This window comes from Hemiscyllium ocellatum, chromosome 6 (genome assembly GCF_020745735.1).
Source record: "Hemiscyllium ocellatum isolate sHemOce1 chromosome 6, sHemOce1.pat.X.cur, whole genome shotgun sequence".
Classification (NCBI taxonomy): domain Eukaryota; kingdom Metazoa; phylum Chordata; class Chondrichthyes; order Orectolobiformes; family Hemiscylliidae; genus Hemiscyllium; species Hemiscyllium ocellatum.
Window position 1 is genome coordinate 91365239 of NC_083406.1, and position 23478 is coordinate 91388716.

General features: G+C 39.0%; 1 protein-coding gene across 1 annotated transcript in view; it reads left to right on the forward strand.

Moving 5' to 3' along the window:
* Positions 1 to 23478, forward strand: part of pds5b (PDS5 cohesin associated factor B) — a 237068-nt gene that overhangs the window by 53205 nt on the left and 160385 nt on the right. The window contains exons 7-9 of the mRNA XM_060826137.1: positions 2473 to 2553; positions 7737 to 7877; positions 15227 to 15342. Of these exons, the coding sequence (XP_060682120.1) occupies positions 2473 to 2553; positions 7737 to 7877; positions 15227 to 15342 (338 nt within the window). The remainder of the gene's footprint in view (positions 1 to 2472; positions 2554 to 7736; positions 7878 to 15226; positions 15343 to 23478) is intronic.

The following is a 23478-nucleotide window of genomic DNA, read 5'->3' on the forward strand; positions in this document are numbered from 1 at the left end:
AGAGCATTTTTAATTTATGTTTGGCAATGTTCCTTTATTTCTCCTTTTTTTTTTTAAATGAATTTGACTGAATCATAGCTGATCTATATCTTACTTACCCATGTGTGTTATGGAGCCATTTCTTGAAATTTTTAATTGATTTTAACCTCCATGATTTGTTCATGGGCAGAGATCCCTTTTTATGTAAACAAGTGTTTTCAGGCATCACCTCTATACAGCTGTAATGTATTGGTTAAACTGTGTTCTTCTGGACTCTGTCTGCTATATAAAATGATATAATGATCTTATTTAAATCGACTCTCAGTTGATCTTTGAATCCAGAAATGTTTAGAATGTGTATTAAAATGAGTGTGCAGTTGAGGACTTTTTTGCTCATGGCAGTGCATTTTTTTGGCATTCAAATAATAGAAACCAACCAGGTCCATTTTATGTTTTCAATGCAACTGATGTAATCCCACAATTTTTGCAGGTGGGTGTTTGTAAATATATCAGATGCCATTCAGTTGACTATTTAGGGTCCTGAAATTCTGTTCATCTAAACACGTTCAGATATGTGATCAAATTATTGAAAACTCACATTTAGACACTTGATTTCAAGTGCAGCAGATTACCATTTAATTATCATTTTTAACAACTGCACTTTTGATTTTCAATATTACTGTTTGCACTGATAAACTGATATCGAATTGAATATTGGAGCAAAAACCAAGAAAGGGAAACTGAAATAGGTGAGGGAAAATATTTTTTTAAAAATTACTCTGCTTTTACATATGTCTTAATATATTCTGGTAATAAACTAAAAGAATCAATGTATAAGGCCCAAATCAAGATTTGGTCAAAACTATTAGTGGCGATTCATTAGTTGCTGAAAAGACAGTGGCCAGTGTTTAAAAAGCCTTGCTTTAAATAATTATGGCACTTTTTTTGTAAGTGAGCAAAGCTTTTGCCAACTCAAATACTTCAGTCCAAGGAAAACAACCTTGACAAAAATTAAAATTCAAGCTGTGCAATTATAATGAAGTATTTGACCTATCGAAAAGAATCTTGTTTAGTGGGCAACTAATTCAGTATCTGAAGGCAACAGGAAATTTGTTTTTGTACCAGCAATCAGTTATATTAATCTGTTGGTTGGTTGACTGTGAGATAATGGTGGAGCTATGCCCTTCAGCCCAAGTTTAGTTAAGAAAAAAAAGTGTCTGGAGTATGCATGTCATTATTAATCTCCATGACCAAATTATCAATTTACAGGTTTTTTTAAAATCCTTTTTTAATCATTTTTTTTCTTACTGAATTTTTATATTTTTGAAGATGGAACACGTGTCTAATTCGTATAATTGCTCTTGGTTTTTTTTTGTTGTGTTAAAAGTTTGAACATTAGATCTTTTTGTGATAACCAGGAGAGCATGTTGGCGGTTGCACTATGAGCCAGCCTTCCTGCTATTCTAATTATCACACATTACCTTGGTGCCCACAGACAATGGAAGAGGAAAGAAACGAGCCAAAATCGCTGGGTGACGAGAAGAAACTGAACACTGTACTCATATTGGGGGCAAAAGTAGAATATGCAAGTTTACCAATTGAAAGCCATTCGATTTGATGGAGTGGGTTTTGATTTTGGGGGAGTGGAGGTTTTTTTTTTGTTTTATCTCAAGTCGTTATGCAAGCTACCTGGCTGTCAGACCTAGCTGAATGGAAAGCATGGTCCAAGTTGCTTTACTGTGGAAGTATGACTTTTTATTTTGGTTATTTTGTTGCAATAGTTAGACTCTAGTTACAGGTAAACAGTTATAAATTGTTGGAACATAACATGACAAAATCTAATCCCCCTTTATAAATGCCCCTTACATACAGTTAGTGACACCAGACAAACAGACCAAAATAAGTATTTGGCAGAGGGCAAAATTTGGGAAAAGAAGTTCAGCGGTCTTTGTTCCAAGTTGTGCTGTTCAGATACTCTTAATGACTGTTCTGCTGGTCTACAGATTGCTTCAATTGCCTTCCTTTGGACACTTCTTCCTCTGGTTGGTAAGAGACCCAAGGTGGCTGGTTCCCTTATTCAAAATTCCTTGACTTCTCAGTTACGGCACAGCTGTAACATGAAAACTCAGTGCAAGCAAGAATCAAAATAACTTTGGTTTGCAGAGAACAGAGACCAGTCCTAAGTTGGAAGCCAGTGATTTTGCAGTGGTGAATTAAAAAGCAAATGGGCATTATTGTGGAAGGAGGACATATAAACAATGGGAGTTACAAATGAGATCAGGAAAGTGGAGCAGGACCCATATTTAATGATGCCACGATTTAAAAGACTACTTCTTAGTCGTGTGCATCTAGTTTAATGTGTTTTAGTTTGATTTATTTGTGATGTATCATTTCAGTTTTAAAAACTGAAATACTTTGTCAATATTTATACAATGTGATTTGACAACAACTTATTTTGTTACTCTAGTCTTATCTGTTTTTATTTTACTGCAGAATCTAAATAAACAAGCATATGACTTGGCAAAAGCTCTTTTAAAACGAACAGCTCAAGCAGTTGAACCTTATATTACGAATGTAAGTATATAACTTGATTTTTCCAGGACTAATTGTTCAGACATATTATCCATTGATTATGCTGTGAGTTGGCAAACAGTTGTTGGAGCAGTTCTAGCTGCTGTTGAGGCATAACCCTGTTTTAAATAGCATTAAGATCTTTATATCGCACTTGAAATGAATTTATGGAATGTGCGCATATTAATTTTAAAAATCTTGTAGCTGGTGTCTTGTTCAAACTAATTGTTGCACACTGCGAAGTTCTGTTCAGCAGCAGGATTGCCATCATTGACTTTGTCTGCTGGGTGATTTTAAAATATCTGGTCTTGCTTTTGCTCTTTCTTTTCTTCCTTTTTCCTTTTTTCCTTTTTTTTCCTTTCTCATCTTTTTTCCTTTTTCTTTTCTTTCTGGAGGAAGTCTTGAATCTGGATTCTAACAAATACATATCCTGCTTTTGAAGAAACTATCAAAACCATGCTTGACATGAATTACGTGCAACTTGAAAGATTTTCTGGAAAAACCCAGTAGGTTGGAGAGAAAACACAGTTAATGTTTCTGGTTCTGTGACCCTTCAGAACTGATTGAACATAGAACAGTACAGTGCAATTGAGGCCCTTCGACCCATTATGTTGTGCTTGAGCATATATCTTAATCTAACCTCAACGTAACCTACACCCCCCCTCAATTTACTGTCAGCTACATGCTTAAATGCCCCTAATTTCTCTGACTGTACTACTACTACTGCTGCCGCCAGTAGATTCTACGTACCCACTGGGTACACTCTCTGGGTAAAGAATCTACCTCTGACATCTCCCCTGTACCTTCCTCCAATCACCTTTAAAATTATGACCCTCTCATGACAGCCGTTTCTGCCCTGGGGAAAAGTCTCTGACTATCTACTCTACCTATGCCTCTCACTACCTTGTACACCTCTATCGTCACCTCTCTTCCGTTTTCTCTTCAGTACAAAAAGCCCTAGTTCACTCAGTCTCTCTTCATAAGACAAGCCCTCCAATCCAGGCAGCATCCTGGTAAATCTCCTCTGTACCCACTCTAAATTATTTGCATCCTTCCTATAATGAGGCGACCATATATTCCAAGTAGGGTCTAACCAATGTTTTATAGAGCTGCAGCAAAACCTCCTGGCTCTTAAACCCTCTGTTAATGAAAGCCAAAACCCATACACGTTTAAATCCCCTATCAACATGGGTGGCAACTCTGAGGGATCAGTGTACATGGGCCTCAAGATCCCACTGTACTTCTGTGCTGAAAAGAATCCTGTATTTAACCCGGTGTTCAGCATTCAAATTTGACATTCCATGATGAATGCAAAAGTGATTCATTCAGGTTGAACTCCATCTGCTACTTCTCAGCCCAGCTCTGCATCTTGTCAATGTCTTCTTATAGCCTGCAACAGATCTTGACACTATCTGCAACGCCACTGACTTTTTTGTCATTGGCAAACTTCCTAACCAACCCTTCCACTTCTTTATCCAAGTCTTTTATAAAAACTACAAAGAGCAGAGGCCCACGAACAGATCCCTACAGGACACCACTGGTCACCGACCTCCCAGGCGAGTACTTTCCATCCATTACCATTTGCTGTCTTCTTTCAGCTAACCATTTTTTTAAATCCAGACAGCCAAATTTCCCTGTATCCCATACCTCCTAACTTTCTGGATGAGCCTACTGTACAGAACCTTATTCCACATTAAGAGCTTGTGCTCAAAACATTGACTCTTGCTCCTTGTATGCTGTGTGACCAGCTGTGCTTTTCCAGTGCCACACCTTTTGACTCTGATCTCCAGCACCTGCCGTCCTCACTTTCTCCAGCCTTATCAAATGCCTTACTGAAATCCAAGTACACCACATCCGCAGCTTGACCTTTTATCAACTTGTCTCGTCACGTCCTCCAAGAACTCAATAAGTTTTGAGGCATGACCTGCCCCTCACAAAGCCATGCTGACTATCTTTAATCAAACTGTTTTTCCAAATGGTCATAAATCCCATCTCTCAGAATCCTTTCCAGTACCTTTCTTACCACAGATTTAAGACTGACTGACTGGTCTGTAATTCCCAGGGATTTCCCTATTCCCTTTCTTGAACAGCAGAACAATGTTTGCTTCCCTCCAATGATCAAGTGCTACTCCTGTGGAGAGTGAGGATTTAAAGATCCTCGCCAGAGGCGCAGCAATCTCATTCCTTGCTTCCCATAGTAACCTTGGTCTGGCCTGGGGACTTATCTATACTAATGCTTCTCAGAATTTCCAGCACATCTACTTTCTCAATATCAATATCAATGTATTCATGCCTGTTAACCTGGTCCATGGTGTTCTCCCTATCAACAAGCTCCCTTTCTCTAGTGAATACTGAAGTAAAAAACTAGCTAAGGGCCTCCCCTACCTTTTTCAGACTCTAGACACAAGTTCCCTCCAGTATTCCTGATCGACTCTACCCTCTCGCTGATCATTCTTTTTATTCCTCCCAAGTGTAGAATGCCTTTGGATTTTCCCTAATCCTTCCCACCAAGGCTTTCTTGTGCCCCTTCCGAGCTCTGCTCAGTCCATTTTTGAGTTCTTTGCTAATTACCCTATAATCCTTTAAAGCTATGCCAAATCCTTGCTTACTCAACTTTATGTAAGCATTGGAATTGTGATTGGTATAGATGTTGAAGATGAGAAGTGTGAAATGGAGTCTCGAGAGGAAAAACAAGGATTTGGAATGTGAAGGACTGTAGGTGCTCTGTTACTGTATGTGTTCAAGACGGAAATTGATAGATTTATCATGATGATAAATGTGAGGGATGTGAAGATGTTGCAGCCAAGCAGTATTAATCTAGAGGATTGGCTATGATTGGAGCAGCCTTGATAGGCTGAAAAGTCTATATTCCTATTTCTATGCTCCTGTTTCCTACTTCTATCAACAATTGACAGTATTGCCATCTACAATATGCAATGCAGCAACTCAGCAAGGCCTCTTCGAAAATACCTTCCAACTGCATTGCTTTTGCCAGCTGAAACAACACAGCAGCAGATGTTGTATTCCCATCCCTTAGTTTAAAATTTTCTGCCTGATGCTTTTAGTGTGCCTTTTGTTTATTTCGGGTTGTTCTGCTGTAACATGCATTTTGTTAATGCGACTTTGCTATAATGCGGTTAATGAATTGGGAACACTGTTTCTAAATCATGAACTTTCTAAAGCGTGTGTTGGTTGTAATATGATTACATCACCAACACTTGAAGCGCTGTTTATAAAGCGCAATTTTTCTATGACACGGAGTTGTACAAGAATGCAATTATCGTCTTATAAAAGTACCATCTGTAATTCATAGGATGTGGTATCAATGGTGAGATCAGCTCCATCGATGGAAGGAAAGCAGAGTTGACGTTTTGAGTCTAGTGACCTGTCTTTAGATACTGATTCACAGAATCACTGGACTCAACATTACCACTGTTTTGTCTCCAACAGTGCTGCCAGACCTCCTGAGTTTTTCCAGCAATTTGTATTGTTGCTTTAGGTTTCCAGCATTAGCAGTTCTTTGTTTTATTGCATCAGCAGAAAGTTAAGTGTTTAAATACTGGTGATGTCTTGCATGCGAGTTATTCGTATTTCAGTTGAAGACCAGTTTATCTATTTCTACTTTTTAGCCATTTTTTTTTGGTACTTTTACAGCTATCAGATCTTTACTCCATTCTAATATATTTAGGTTGTAGTGGAAGTTATGGTTTGATGGTGTTTTTTCGGCTTTGGACATTTTTGACTCTATTTTAAATGGTGATATCAAGTTGTAAGAATGTGTGAGTGGAGGTGTTTGATGGAGTACAATGGAAACGTGAATCCATTTCTAATTAGAGGAGCTCGGCTTGCTGGATTGAATGACTTTCTTTTCATTCTTTTAAAAACCAAAAATCTTTTTTTTTTCTTCTTCATGCAGTGCAATCCAAATGTAAAATTGAGACGTTGACGTAGTTTGTAGCACTGAATTAGAAGTACAAGTTCCAGATTCAGTTGGGACGCATGTTGCGGCTATACAGGACATTGGTTAGGCCACTGTTGGAATATTGCATGCAATTCTGGTCTCCTTCCTATCGAAAAGATGTTGTGAAACTTGAAAGGGTTCAGAAAAGATTTACAAGGATGTTGCCAGGGTTGGAGTATTTGAGAGGTAGGGAGAGGCTGAACAGGCTGGGGTTGTTTTCCCTGGAGCGTCGGAGGCTGACTGGTGACCTTTTTATAGAGGTTTACAAAATTTGAGGGACATGGATAGGATAAATAGGCAGGTCTTTTTCCTGGGGTGGGGGAGTCCAGAACTAGAGGGCATAGGTTTAGGGTGAGAGGGGAAAGATATAAAAGAGACCTAAAGGGCAATGTTATCACACAGAGAGTGATACGTGTATGGAATGAGCTGCTAGAGGAAGTGGTGGAGGCTGGTACAATTGCAACATTTTAAGGGGCATTTGGATGGGTACATGAATAGGAAGGGTTTGGGGGAATATGGACTGGGTGCTGGCAGGTGGGGCTAGATTGGGTTAGGATATCTGATCGGCATGGACATGTTGGACAGAAGGGTCTGTTTCCATGCTGTAATTCTCTATGACTCTATTTATACAGGTCTTGAGGTAATCCTAAGTGGTAGTTACAAGACTCCGTGGTAGTATTTGAAAAGTGAAAAATACCCCATTCCTGTTCTGTCCAATATTCCTCTCTTCACAATAACTGCGAGGAAAAGTATCCATGTGATTTACTTTTTGGGAGCACTGGTTCTACATTTGGCTGCATGACTGTAGTTGTCACCTCATCAAATACTAAATGTTGTAGCATACTCGTATTGTAAAGTGCTGCAATAGTTTAATTTTTGAGTGTAGCAATGGATTTATGTAATTGCATTGATTGTATGATGTTTTAGTTTGAGATCTCAAATGTTCTGGTTCAGTTACGTCTTCAGCATTTGTAACTCATGGAGTCCATTTGTGTTAAATTGTGATTTGTGCGCAAAAATGTAACTTGCTGAGAATTCTGAGCTTACCATATTAAAAAGCGAATAAGGAAAACCGTGTTTTTAATAGGCATTTAGTTATTGCTTATTTGCTCATCAAACACTTCATTTTTCTGCATCGCTCTATAAAATGCATGTTTTCAGTCTGTGTGATTAGAAAATTGATGTGAACTTCCAATCATTTTAAGTAACTTATTTTTGCCAACAGTTTTTTAACCAGGTTTTAATGCTGGGAAAGACCTCCATTAGTGATCTATCAGAGCATGTGTTTGACCTGATCCTTGAGCTATACAATATTGACAGTCATCTGCTGCTTTCTGTGTTACCACAGTTGGAGTTTAAACTTAAGGTACAGTACATCTGTTAACTCTAGTTATATTTTGCTGAACTTTTGAAGCTACTGAATATGAAACAAAACAGTGTATGATAACTAAAAGTACAATTGAGGTAATTTATTATTTTTAGCAGTATGTTTAGTTGATCCTATAATATTTCTGAAATTTTTATAGTATGCTCGATAATTATACCATGTTTCTGTGCATAAATTGAAAATTTTCAATATTATTCTGTAAATGTATCCTAAACTGTTGTATTTTATTTTTATCGACTTCTACATAATACAGAACAACCTTGATTATGCGAACAAAGTGGGTGGGGATTATTTTGTTTGGATAACTAATGAGAGTTCCCGTGATGGCGGCAATAGCAGGAATAGGGTTCCCATGACGGTGGCAATAGCAGGAATAGGGTTCCCATGGTGGCGGCAATAGCAGGAACAGGATCCCATGGCAACCCTGTTCCTGATTCGGCCGCAACCGCATGCTGCCTGCTGTCGCTGTGCTTTCATTTAAATTTAATAACATCTTTACGGGACCTTGAGATCTTGTTAGGATAATCCGAAATTCACATAACTGATGTTGGAAGTCAGAGATTGTTCTGTATTGTCTGTATAAAAATAAACGACTGGCATTCTTTTGTAGCTAGAAAGGATTGCTTCCACAAATAGAAAGTAGACCAGCAGGAGGCGAGAAGAGCACAGCAAGCCAGGCAGCACTGGAAAGTGGAAAAGTCTGAATTTTCAGGAATAAGCCGCCTTCAGGACTGGTGGTGCGGTTTGGGGGAATTGCAGATAGAAAGGGGGTAAGTTTATGAATGAGGACAGGAGCAGAGTGGTGAGGCCGTGATGGATGAAAACAGTTGGTAGGTACAACCTGGTAGGTTGATAGCAGATATTAATCTGGTTGGTTGCTAGAAGGAGGGGTCAATCGGAGGGCTGGAAGGGAGGAGCGGGAGGTTGGGAGGGGAGTCAGGGAATGGGGGGGGGGGGGGGGGGGGGGGGAAAGATTATTTGAGAGTGTGTTGAGTCCCCCATGCTGTAGGCTGCCCAAAAGGAAGATAAGGTGGTGTTCCTCCAACTTGTGGTCTGATTCACTGTGGCAGTGGAGGAGACAGAGGATGAACATGTCAGAGAGGGAGTGGGAAGGAGAATTGAAATGAGTGGTGATCGAGAGGCCAGGCTTGCCCTTACAGACCTGGCTGAGATGCTCGGTGAAACACGTTCTTCGTTTCTGTTTGGTCTCACCAGTGTAGAGAAGACCACATCGGAAGCGCCGGATACAATAAACTAGGTTGGAGGAGAGGCAGGTGAACCTTTTGTCTCCCCTGGAAGGATGGTTTGGGATCCTCGCTAGATTTTTGTATCACATTTGCTACTACCACTTTTTATTCTATGACCTGGAACTTTCCTCACATGTTCATTGTGTGTCACTGCACCAGTGCTTTTCGGAAATCCACGTTCCCGACAACTCTGTTCCTCTCAACTCATTGGTTAATTCGCAGAGTCTTTGATGGAAAAGGTTAGGTTGGAAATGCGCTTGGTAGTTTCAAAAATCAAATGTAAATTTGTGAGGAACGAGGGTTTTAGAATCTTCACATTCATAGTCTAATAAGCTAAAAGATGACAAAATCATTCACCTTCATTATTGTATCACACTCAATGTTTTTGTTTGCATGAAGGACAACTTCTTCATCATATCCTTTTTTTTCTAGGGTGACCCGATGAATATGTCGCATTTTCTGGAGTTAATTTTAAATATCAAATGATAGGCAGAAGTTAACACCTTACTGTTTTTGATCTGTTTTTTTTTGATATCCTTTTTCTTTCTTTTCCTTTTTTCAATGCGGAAGAAGTGCATTCCAGGAGGTCTGATCAGACATCTGTACAGTTTAATTTTTAAAAATTAATTTACCCTCATTAACCGTCCCTTTTTGTTCAAAAAAGCGCTCAAATGTTTATTTTTCATAGCCCCATAACACAAGAATTTGATGTAGAGGTATATGGACCTCTTTTGTACATAATTAATTTTTTTTTTCTGAAGTCTGCTCAAAATGGCCTGTTGGACAGTAATGCCAATCACACATGAACAAGTTTGCTCATTTCTGAAAAAAATCTTGACTGTTTTATCTGTTTTAAAAAAATATATAATATATATATTTTTCTTTTACTGTGCTGTAATATTTTTTCTTTAGCTGAAAATGTGTTGCTGGTTAAAGCACAGCAGGTTAGGCAGCATCTCCGGAATAGGGAATTCGACGTTTCGAGCATAAGCCCTTCATCAGGAATGGGGCCCATGCGGGTGCCCATGGCAACTCCTTTAGTTTGGAGGAAGTGGGAGGATTGAAAAGAGGAGAAGTTATTCAGGGTGAGGACCAGTTCAGTCAGTATGCGGGTGCCCATTCCTGATGAAGGGCTTATGCTCGAAACGTCGAATTCCCTATTCCTGAGATGCTGCCTAACCTGCTGTGCTTTAACCAGCAACACATTTTCAGCTGTGATCTCCAGCATCTGCAGACCTCATTTTTTACTCGACTATTTTTTCTTTAGAACATAGAACAGTATAGCACAGCACAGATCTGTTGACCCATTACGTTGTGCTGAACCTTTATCTCAATCGAAGATCAACCTAACCTGCACACCCCTCAAATTACAGTGCTTGTTCAGCAGTCGCTTAAATGTCCCTAATGTCTCTGACTCTACTACTGCTGCCTGTGGATTCCACGTACCCACCACACACTGTGGGTAAAGAACCTATCTCTGACATCTCCCCTGTACCTTCTTCCAATCACCTTAAAATTATGACCCTCTCATGACAGCCGTTTCTGCCCTGGGGGAAAGTCTCTGACTATCTACTCTACCTATGCCTCTCACTACCTTGTACACCTCTATTGTCACCTCTCTTCCGTTTTCTCTTCAGTACAAAAAGCCCTAGTTCACTCCGTCTCTCTTCATAAGACAAGCCCTCCAATCCAGGCAGCATCCTGGTAAATCTCCTCTGTACCCACTCTAAATTATTTGCATCCTTCCTACAATGAGGCGACCATATATTCCAAGTAGGCTCTAACCAATGTTTTATAGAGCTGCAGCAAAACCTCCCAGCTCTTAAACCCTCTGTTAATGAAAGCCAAAACACCATTTGCCTTCTTAAAAACCCTGTCAACACAGGTGGCAATTTTGAGGGATCTATGTACGTGGATCCCAAGATCCCGCTATTCATCCACATTGCAAAGAATCCTGTCTTTAACCCTTTATTCAGCATTCAAATTCGACCTTCCAAAATGAATCACTTTGCATTTATCCAGGTTAAGCTCCATCTACCACTTCTCAGCCCAGCTTTGCATCTTGTCAATATCTTGTAGCTTGCAACAGATCTTGACACTGTGTACACCACCACTGACCTTTGTGTCATTGGCAAACTTCCTAACCAACCCTTCCACTTCTTTTTCCAAGTCATTTATAAAAACTACAAAGAACAGAGGCCTACACACTGATCCCTACAGGACACCACTGGTCACCGACCTCGAGGTGAATACTTTTCGTCCACTACCATTTGCTGTTTACTTTCGGCCTGCCAATTGTTTATCCAGACAGCCAAATTTCCCTGTATCCCATACCACCTAACTGTTTGAATGAGTCTACCGTGGGGAGCCTTACAAAATGTCTTACTGAAATCCATGTGCGCCACATATTCCATATACTTGTGATTGAGAATTCTAGTAGGTTCTTGCGATGGATACCAGTAAGATCTCTCTACGTATTTTGCTGTGTGCCCTTTGACTTTTGGCACAATTGCTTCCAAATTTGTTCATGAAATATGGACATCAATGGCAATAATTTATTGCCTAGCCCTAATTGCCCAGAAGTCCATTAAGAGTCCTCTACATTGCTATTGATCTGAAGTTACATATCTGCTAGACATGCAAAGATATCAGATTTCCTTTCAGGACATGATAGAGTCTAATGGGTTTTTCTAGGAACAGTAGAAAAAAGTTTTCCAGTAGACCAGCTTTTTGATTCCATTTCATTGCTTAATTCAAAATACATAATCTACCATGGTGAGATTTGAACCCATGTCCTCAGAATATTATTCTGGGTTTTCTGCATTACTAATCCAGAGAGTAACTGGGTGTTTTCTTTTTGTCCAAACACTTTTTTTTTCATTTGGATTTAACTCTGCAATTTCTTCTTATTATAATTTCAGAGTTAATTTCACATTTGGAATACAGTCTGAATAAGTTTTGAACTGAAATTTCACATTTAAGGTTTCAGATGTATGGGTGTACTTGTACAGAAGCAGTTTAACTTTGTTCATGTCAAAACAATGGTTGAGCTGGAAAAGCCTTTTATATAGGAATTGAGCTATTGATTGTTTATAGTATTAAAATTGGTAAAGTAATTTGGAAATATTTTGAATATATTTTACGTCCAACTTCTCAAATTTACCAACAAACTTGAGTGTTTGCAAATAATGGTTTTGAATTCTAAAATTATATTCATGCAAGTATTTGCTCGTTTTTTTCATCAATATGTGGATTTTTGGTACTCTTTAGCCCTGCAACTAAAATTTATAACATTTTTGTTTTAAGAAGTAAAAGTAAGGATTTGGTGATAACCTGCATAGCTGTTTGATTTCTAAACAATTCTTGCATTTTATCTCCATCTTGAATTTTTAAATTCCTGCAGTCCCACAAGTTCTTGTTAGCTTTTTAGGTTTCTTGATATTGTCTTTTTCCTGTGGCCTCTTACAACTACTTTTACTGTTGGTATTCCTTTTTTACCAACATACAGATTCCTGATAAGTTTGTTCATCTGTTCTGTTTTGCCTAAATTTTAAGACGAGAATGTTTCCTTTCTTCCATTTATTGCTCTTATCACCCTACAGTGCTACAAAGCATTTAAAGTGGTACTTGATCTGACACTGAGATGTTAGACAGACTGACCTTAAAAGAATTCATTATTTTATGGGATGTTTTGAAGATAACTTAAGTCAAAATCCCAATCACCCATTGGGGGCAGCACAGAACTATTAAATGATAATGATAAATATGTTACATTAAACTGGAAGTATTTCAACAATTGTCAGTCTTTAAGCCTGACACCTCGACTACTTGTATTCTATCTCCAGAATTTCATCACTTGCATAATTGTCCACCCTTCTTAAACCTGGTACAGAACCCAAGCCTCTTGCTCTTAGCTTAACCTCCAGTTCCCTTTTCCAAACTGGATTCCTTCCTGGACCCTTATCTTCCCTCAAGGCCACTCCTTTCTCATATTGTGCAGTTTTAAAACATATTTTAGGCTGAGCTTACATCATCCCATTCTGAAAATGTGTCGCTGGAAAAGCGCAGCAGGTCACACAGCATCCAAGGAGCAGGAGAATCGACGTTTTGGGCATGAGCCCTTCTTCAGGGCTGCGTGACCTGCTGCGCTTTTCCAGCAACACATTTTCAGCTCTGATCTCCAGCATTTGCAGTCCTCACTTTCTCCTACATCATCCCATTATCTATCTAACCATAAGATGGATCACTTGTTCCTCAATCATTGTCCCCATAAAGCTCTTGACCAGTGGTCACCTTGTTAGCTATTACTATAAATGATTCCCTCTTCAGCCTTTGTTTCTTGTAAATAATTATCCTTAATAAAACCAACCCCACTTCCTGGCTGTCTTTACAAATTACTATACTATTTCGACTCTTCCTTTTCCCAAGTTCCTCGGTGTATTTTCTACTGTGCCCAACTTTCTTAGAACTCCATATTTTAATTTCTCCACAGCTTCCTAGTACTGAACTATTCTAACTCAATTGTCAATAGCAGCCTCTTTTGTAATGGTTTTGCTCCCAGGCTTTTACACGTGGGGTCTCCCAAAAGCTGATCCTTTGGCACTTGTTCTCATTCAGGTGTTACTACTCAATGACATTATTCAAAACCAACTATATTTCTTTGCATGTACTCTGATAACACCTAACTATACTCCTCATACGTTTATTATCCTCTGCACCTGTCAGTAAATTATCAGACATCTATTATTAGGCGAGTAGAAATGTTTTATAACAAAACATTGAGAAAACCCAAGCCATTCTCTTCAGTTGCTGCCCCAAATAGAATTCCCTAGTTACCAACACCATCTCTCCCTGAAAATTGAGGCTGAAACAAATGGTTCAAAACCCTGCTTACACATATCATCATGAAAATTTAGTCAGATCTGTCATCACCAGAAGGGGATTTGGCTTCATCTAATAGTTATCTAACATTTAATCTGACGTTCAATTTGTGCTGTAAATGTAATGTAAATGCAAGTTTTGGAGTCTTTTCCTATCATGTTTTTTTTTCTGAAATAAAGCTTAAATGGGATATACATTGAAAATAAGTACCGTTTTGAATTTTGGAGGTCATTAAAATAGTTGTACACTTTCTTAACTCTAAGAAGCTGAAATTAATATGTTCAGAAAGCACCATACAAAGCTAACCTTGTTGTTAGGAGGTTGCGTAGAAAGTCACCAATTTGTGCACCACTATGGCTAGGACTTTACCTTGCAAGAATTGTGGAAAATATTTGCACGCACCACCTGCAAATTTTTTTTTTCCTTTTGTAAATTAAGCCGATTTTTTTTTTGAAAATTGTGTGCACATTTGATATGTTATTACAGCAATCTCCCCTTTTTAAGGTGATATGGTGTCATCAGTTACAAAAGGTGCAATTCACAACCTAAGAAATGTGATGTTTCATTTGCTTGTGGGACACCAATGTTGCTAGCAAAGCTTGTGTTGATTACACTTGAGAAATTAGAGATGAACTGTCATTTTGAATTATTGCAGTATTGTCTTGGGAATGGAATACTTTGACTCAGCAATGGTGAATGTGTTTCTGGATGGTGTGTACCATGGAAGGAGGTTTGTAATGGTGTTCCCATACGTGTGCTGCTCTTAACTTCTACCACTTAGAAGAGCTTCAGTTTGGAAGGTGCTTTTGAAAGAAAGGTTGTCATATTTGTTTAGAGTATGTATAGGTTTTTAATGGCAACGCAAAATGTGGGCAGAATGTGACATTAGAATGAACACTGAACACTGGATTGCGTTTCTTTCTATCACTTAATTATATCTGTCTTTTTAAATGTTTTGACTCCGATGAAGACTGAATTTGGGTGTTTTACCTTGTGCAAAGCAAGAGGAAGAGTGGTGTTCCTTTAATTGAATCTTAGTAAATGCTCCTCTTTGTTATGTTGTCCATAACAAACTGCTGGATGAAAGAAATATTTGAACTGAAGTTGGGATTTTTATATTTTATGAAATGCATGATACATTGGTCACTTTAAATGAAGCTTGTATATGATTATTAAAATTCTCCACTTTCTTTTTCATAGAGCAATGATAATGAAGAGCGCTTAGCGGTAGTTAAACTGCTAGCAAAAATGTTTGGAGCAAAAGATTCAGAGCTGGCATCACAGAACAAGCCACTGTGGCAGTGTTATTTGGGAAGGTAGGTTTGTCCCTTTTTTTTCCTGCCTCTCGCGTGCTCTGTCTTGCTCACTCGCTCGCTTGCTCCCCCTCTTTTCTCTCTGCGCTTCAGAAGTAATGTGTTAATTATAAAGACCTTTGTACTTCCTGAAACATATTCAACATTTATTGTTGATTGCATGTCATATTTCATATACGCTACAGTTTTGGGCATTGTATTATGTTAGAGCTGAAGGAGACCCAGAAATCATGTAACACTGATGAATTGGAAATGTGCAGCTCATCAGTTGCATGTATGCACCTTTCTAACCCCATGTTTAGGAATCCTAAACCAGCTACTGTGAAATCTGCATCCATGTTGAAAGACCTTCTGGGCAGTTTAAAATGGTAAAAATCCTTACATGAGGTGTCTATTATTTTGTTTCATTACTATGTTAGGACATCAGGAGAAGGTGTAATATTGTTTATGTAGTCTTGCATAATATGAACGAACTTGTAATTCACTATTGAAACCAAGATCTGCCACTAGGGTTTTTTTTTCTTGCAAGTCCTTGTTTGGAATCTCTAGTCCAAGAAACACTTGCGTCCTCTTTTTTTCTGTTCTTTCTCTCCTCCAAACCCTGACTTGGAATATTCATCTCTGTGTAGTCACGTACGTGCTCAGAGTAGATTAAAGCATTGTCAAGATGGACAACTGAATCATAAGCAGTATGGAATGTACAGCATAACTTGGGAGAATATTTGAATGTATTGCCACTTTTTCTAACCATGTTCTTATGCTGAATCGTGATTCTGAGTTGGAAGTTCATCATTTCAGCAATATCTGTTTGCTTTGCAGCGTTTGTGTTCTAGGTAGACATTGTGCAGAATACAAAGGTGTGATCTTGTGTCTGACCTCAAAGGAAATCTTCCAACGTTTTCCCCAAGACTCTTATCTATTCAAGCAGCGTCTATTCAAGAATTCAGTGAACGTTGCTGGTGTTATATCACTCACTCTGCAGTCCTTTTGTGATCAACTGTGTACTGAAGCCTTGTTTGAGTGATAAAAACAAAATAATTCTTCACATCAAAACGAAGTTTCTATTGAGTCTGAGCCTTTCCTAGATACAGCTGCTGGCTCTTTGTGTCGAAATCTTAAAATATGAGGGAGAACGGTGTGTTCATGCAGCAAGTGAGCTAGATCTCTGTATCTTTTTTGTTTACAGTCCCATCTTGAAATCCTATCTCCTGATTCACCCCATTGTTTAAGGAGGTGACTAAAGGATGCTTTATCCCCAATTCTACTGGCATCCGAATATCATTAAAAGAATTGCACTACTATTTTCAGGATACCCTGATGTGATTCATTACTTCAGTACTGAAGTTGTTGAAGAGACAGATTTACAGTGGACAGTCTTGGCTTTGTTCTTCAAAGATGGGTTCCTGAAATTTTCCATCTGCCCTTTTTTTTTAACCAGTGGTAGAAAATACATTATAAAATCTGAAATTTGCTCTTGCTTTTTAAGCAGCGGTCAAGACTTTAGAATGTTATACAGTTCAGGCCACAGTTTTTAACTATGGCTATGCAGTGAAAGGTTACATGAAATTGAGGCAGTAAAATGAACCTCTGAAAACAATCCTGTTGTTCATTTTAAATTGTTCTGTAGGGCTGTGAATTTACAGAAGTATGGGTGCCATGCAGGCATGTGGAGTTGTGATTGATCTAATTGAGGCTTTGATCCAACTAAATGGCTGGAATGCCTGCCAAGTGCCTAGATGTGTGCTCAGGACTGGGAAGGGACTTGGAGTGTAAAGGGGAGGATTCAGTGGTCATGGACCATGTTAATGCCAACAGCATTGAGACTCACTCAGCAGAATCCCTTTATGAACTGTGTGCCAATTAGCAGAAGATAAATAGAATTTAAGTGATGAACACGTGGCTCAAAGATGGGTGTAGTGAAACAGGTTCCAGTTCATGGACTGAGAGTACCAGGGCTGGGGAGAATGGAGGCTGCACTGTTGAGTTTGTGTACACTTGGTTGTGCTGGGGTAGATGATCTCCCAAATGCCACAACTAGGAAAGTACAGAGAATTTAAAAGAAATAATGGAAAGAGAAGTATATCAAATAGGAGAAAGAAAGCAAGAGAGAACACAAAGACTAAACATGCGTAGTACTCAAAACCAAGTAGATTAATCAATAACACACATTGGGCACATCATTTTGGACCGGTGAGCGAGCTAGTAGTTAACATTAGTGTTCATTTTTTTTTTTAAATTCCTGCAATGCAGGACAAGTTCAGGAAAGGCAGGGGACAAGAAACTGTAGGCAAGTTAGCTCAATATGTGTTGTGGGGAAGGTTGGTTGAAGAAATTTATAGCTGCACACTTAGTAAAACTCGAGGTAATTGGAAAAATCAGCATGATTTATCAAAGGGCAATTTTTTTTAACCAATCTGTGTTCCTTGAAGGAGCAAGATGTGCTATGGATAAAGGGGGTTCTATAGAAGGGGTTTTGCTGAACTACCATTGCAAATTTTTGCATAAAATACATGTAGGTGAAATGTTATTAGGCAGAGATGGAAGGCTGGCTGGTAGGTAGAAAATCAAATTAAAATAGATGAATAGATGCATAAATTGATCTTTTCTCAAACTGACTGGATATGCCAGGTGCAGGTTCTGTGCTGGGGCCTCAATTTTTTTTTACTATGTATATAATTGACTGGAATGAGGGGAGTGAGGGCAAGTCACGTGTGATTTTAGTTGCCATAAAGGTAGGTAGGAAATTATGTTGTGAAAAAGACCATCAGGGGTTAGCAGTTGGACGTGAATGGGTTAAGTAGGCAAAAATCTGGCAGAGTAGAATGTGGGAAAATGTGAAGTTGTTCACTTTGTCAAGCAGATTGAAAAATAACTTGTTTTTTTTCAGTAAAGAACTACTACAATTCCAGTATACAGAGGGATTTGAGTGTTATAGTGCGTGAGTTAGGAAAGATTGTTTAGGCTAGGACACCATATCAGGAAGAATATTGGGATTCAATTCTTTATTACAATAAAAATTGAACATCATGCTCTTACTGGATTTTACATGTAAGTATTGAATTGCTGACACAGCTAACTACTTGTAATTAGCAGGATTAAAATGGCAATTTTGGTGGTGGGAAAGTTGCTCAATTGTGTATAATAGCACTTTGGAGTATGAAAAATGCAAAAAGGCAACTTCTAAATAATTTTATGCGTCAGTTGTACAGGGTATTGCTGAGACCACATCTCAAAGTGTGCGTGAGATTTTAAGGAAAAATGCAAATGCATTGGAGGCAGTTCAGAGATTTCCCAGATTGATATCTGGAATGAGTGGGTTGCCTTCAGAGGATGCATTGAATCTTGTGGTATTTAGAAGCTTTTATTATCTCAATGGGCTTGACGAGTTGGACTTAGAAAGCATGTTTCTTATGGGGCGATCTTGATCTAGAACACGTTTTTAAAGATTTGTCATTGTCCTTATTAGGACAGAGAGAAACTTTTTGACAGTTGTGACTTTGGAAGTCTTTGCCTCAGAAAATGATGAAAGCTGGGTCATGAAATAATCTTAAGAATTAGGTTGATTCCTTTTGGGTAGGTGAATCCAAGATTGAGGGGTGAATGAGAGCGTATAATTTTGGAATACGAGCTGCTCGTCTGTGATCTTTGTGAATTTGTGGAGCAGATCTGAGGAGTCAAATGGTCTGCATCTGCTACTATTTTGAATGTTCAAATTCCTATCAGTGACTTAAATGAAATGACAAAGGTATGAGAAGTTTTGTACCTCGGGTTGAGGTTCTGGATGTTGGTTTGCTTGCTGAGCTGGAAGGTTTGTTTTAGGATGTTTCATCACCCTACTAGGTAACGTCGTAAGTGAGCCTACGGATGAAGCACTGGTGGTATGGCTCGCTTTCTATTTGTGTTAGGTTTCCTTAGGTTGGTGATGTTATTTCCTGTTCGGTTTCTCTGGGGTTTGACTTTGATACCATTTACATGTGTTTGTTGATAGAGTTTAAGGGATTGGAATGCTTTGCTTCTAGAAATTTCGTGAATGTCTCTGTCCTAGGATGGATGTGTTGTCCCAGTCGACGTGGTGTCCTTCCTTCTCTGTATGTAAGGATACTAGTGAGAGTGGGTCATGTCTTTTTGTGGCTAGTTGATGTTAGTGTATCCTGGTGGCTAGTTTTCTGTCAGTTTGTCTAATGTCGTGTTTGATACAGTTCTTGCAAGGTATTTTGTAAATGACATTAGTTTTGCTCATCTGTGTAGGGTCTTTCAAGTTCATTAGCTGCTGTTTTAGTGTGTTGGTGGGTTTGTGGGCTAACAAGATTCCAAATGCTCTGAGTAGTCTGGCAGTCATTTCCAAGATGTCTTTGATGTAGGGCAGAGTGGCTAGGGTTTCTGTATGTGTTCTGACTGCTTATTTGGGTTTGTTGCTCAGAAATCGGCAGACTGTGTTCATTGAGTACCCGTTCGTTTTGAATATGCTGTTTTGGTAATTTTACTCTGCTTAGTTCCACTGTGCTGCAGTTGTGGTGGCTCATTGAAATAATGTTTTAATGCAGTGGAGTTTGTGGATGTTGGGATTGTGTCTGTCGTTCACTATTTGGTCCATTTGTGTTTTCCTGTAGATGCTGATTTGAAGTTCCTCATTGGCTGTTTGCTGTGTTGCGACATCTAGGAATAACAGTTTGTTGTTCTTTTCCTCCTCTTTAGTGAATTTTGTGCCATTTAAGAGTATTATTGATGGTCTTGATTTCCTCTAATTTGTTTTATTTACTGATGACAAAGTTGTCATCTACGTAGCGGACCCAAAGTTTGGGTTGGATGGTTGCCAGAGTTGTTCGAATTTCTGCATTACTGCCTGTGCTGAGAACCCTGATATCTGAGATCCCCATGGGTGTTCCGTTGGCTTGTCTGTAGGATTTGTTGTTTGAAGGTGAAGTGGGTGTAAGGCATAGAAGGTGGCACAAAGGCATGATTGCAAATTTGCTGATGTTACAAAGACAGGTACAAAATGAACATCAATGAAAATTCAGCAAGGGTTCTATCATTATTAGATCTGAAAAGTTTTTTTTTGCTCACTTGCTTAACCTGTTTACATCTTGCTGCAAACTCTTGTCCTTGCAACTTGCCTTCCTATCTCCTTTTGGTGTGATCTGCAACCTCAGCAATATATATTCATAGAGCAGAGAATAGTACAGCACACTACAGGCCCTTCAGCCCTCTGTTGTGCCAGCTCTCTATCCTTATTGAAGTAATTAATGTGTTAATTATAGCCCCGGCACTAATCTGTGCAACATACCACTGGTTAAAGTTTGGCATCCTGAAAATGCCTCCTCCTTTATTCCAACTTCTACCTTCGTTATTTAGCCAGTCCTCTATTTATGCTAATATGCTACCCCTAAATCATAGGCCCTTTTATCTTGTTAAGTAGCCTAATATATTAAATGCCTTTTGGAAATTCAAACATATTGGCTCAACTGAATTTCCCCCTTTTATCTATTGTGCTTACGACTTCCACAGGAGTTCTTTTAAAAAAAATTGTCAGACATGGTTTTTCCCCTTTTTCTGAGGCAATGTTGATGTTGCTTGCTCAAATTGTGTACTTTGAAATGCTCTTCTGTTATTCCAAACGATAGAGTCTAACATTTTTCCAATTTTTCATTCCCTTTTCATTGAGTACAAGTGTTGGCTGTTTTCCAATTGTTTGGACCTCTTTGAGAATCTGAGTGTTGGAAGGTTACTACCAGTACCAATACTGCCTTTGCAGCTATTGCCTTTTATTATTGTGAGGTGCAATCTATCAGATCTCGGCAACTTGGGCTTTCATACTTTTAGTTTCCCTAATTCTTTTTCTCCATTGGTAGTTGTCCTCTTTAATAGACACACAGACACCAATGATGTAGTGCCTTTGGAATGCTATCCGTGCCATCCACTGTGCAGACTGATGAAATGTTTCTATTCAACTCCTCTGTTATTTCCTGGTTCCAATTTTTAAAATTTTACTCCCTGCTTCATTTGCTATGTCCATTTTAGTCTCTCTCTTCCTACTGATGGATTTTCTTTGAATCAACCTGTTCGGGATATTGTGACCCATCTCAGAAACCAGTGTGACTTGAAGCCAGGCCCTCTGGCTGAGAGGTAGGGAAGACACTCCTCTGCCACAAGAACCTCTTCTGTTTTAGATGTTTAAACAAGTTTTTAACTTGCTCATTCTTACTTGCTTCTACTCTCCTAAATTTATTTTCTCCTCCTTTGGTCATCTGTTGGTTTAAAAGCTTTCCCAATAGTTTGGCATAACAATATTTGCTCTATTATATATTGCTTCATTCATTTGATGCTGGCCTTAACTTCCTTTTATTAACCATGGTTGGTTTATCCCCGTCATGGAACCCTTCTTCACTGGGATGTATCTTTTGTGAGTCGTGCAATTTTTACAAAATTTATTATTCCTCAACCATGTTTTTTAATAAACTCTTTTCCTGTGCATTCCGTTATCTCTGCCTTCGTTCCATATTCTTTCCTCTCTGTTGGAAGGATGTGATTGGACCTGACTGGTATCGAAAAGAAATTGATCAGGATGTTTGGGTTGAGAGTTGGTGCTGTAGAAGCACAACAGGTCAGGCAGCATCCAAGGAGTAGGAGAATCAATGTTTCTGGCATAAGCCCATCATCAAGAATGAAGCCTCATTCCTAATGAAGGGTTTATGCCTGAAACATCGATTCTCCTTCTCTTTTGGATGCTGCCTGACCTGCTGTGCTTTTCCAGTGCCAGCATTTGCAGTCCTCACTTTTCTCCTTGTCCCTTCGCCAGGATATTGCCTGGGATGGAGTGCTTCAGGTATGAAGAGAGGCTCAATAGATCCTGATGGCCTTGTTTTAACCAGAGAAAGTTGAGGAGTCTGATGTGTATGAAATTCTGAGGTGCAGGGACACACATTTATGCCACCTCATTGACCTCTCAACTAAGGGGAACAGCTGGTTACTATATATTAAAATGTAGGGAAGGACGTTTAAAGAGTGTTTGAGGAAAACCATTTTTCACTAAAAGGGTGGTGGGAATCTGGAATGCACTGTCTGGGAGGATAATAGAGGTGGGGAAACCTCAGCTCCTTGAATGTGCATGGATGATGTAATACGATATAAACCAGGCCAGACCCCCTCAAACATTTTCAGAAAGGAGCTCAGATCCTAACGCTTCTAGTTGTTTAAGCAGGTATAAGGAGGTATTCTAGGAGGTTAAGCAGGTATTCTCGGAGTGGCCCAACCACTCAGTTTTAAACAAAACAGAATTTTATTTACCAGTGAACAAAAGAATATAGAATAACATAACTCGATCGACATGAAAATGCTACTTAATGATGCTGTTTCAAATACCTGCAACATTCCCATAAATACCCCTTTGGCAAAAAAGGTAAAATCAAACACCAGTTTTTACAGGAGTGAGACAGCGAATCCGTGTCGAACTGCTTCTTTGAGTCTCCAGCAGCCTCTTTGGGCTCCCAGCTAAAACTTGACCAGCAGCTGCAAGCAAACAGCTTGCTAAACCAAACCAAACGCTGAACTGGGTGAACTAGCCACTCCCCTTTCATTGTACAAGTGCTTTTTTAAAAACTTTTTAAAAAACTTTTTTAAAAAAAGCTTTCCAAAGTAGCTACTTCCAGACATATTGCAACCTCCTGCCTTTACGTCCCCCCACTTGGGGGGGGGGAGACAAGGACAGAATCATCTTGTTAAAGGAGCAGCTTCATCACAACTCCACAGTCGCCTTTTGTTTTTGCATCCTGTGGGGTCATTCGTCCATGTCCAGTAACATGGCCCAGGATGGTGTCTCAAGCTTTGGCAAATTCACTTCTGGCCAGCTTGGTCACCAAGCCTGCCTTCCAAAGGCAATAACATAAATCTATTAACTTAAAATGTGGCTGGCACGATTTTCATACCAAAATGTATGACTTTAAATTGATTAGTCCATTCCGTGTCTTCACTCGTTCAGACAACGGTACCTGCCAGTATCCTCTGAGCAAGTCCAACTTAGAAAAAAAGTTGCTTGTCCCATTTTTTCAACAGTCTTTTAAATTTGGAATTGAATATACGTCAGTCTGTATAACTGCTTTGACTTTGCTATAATCCACACAACCTTTGGGTACCATCTTGTTT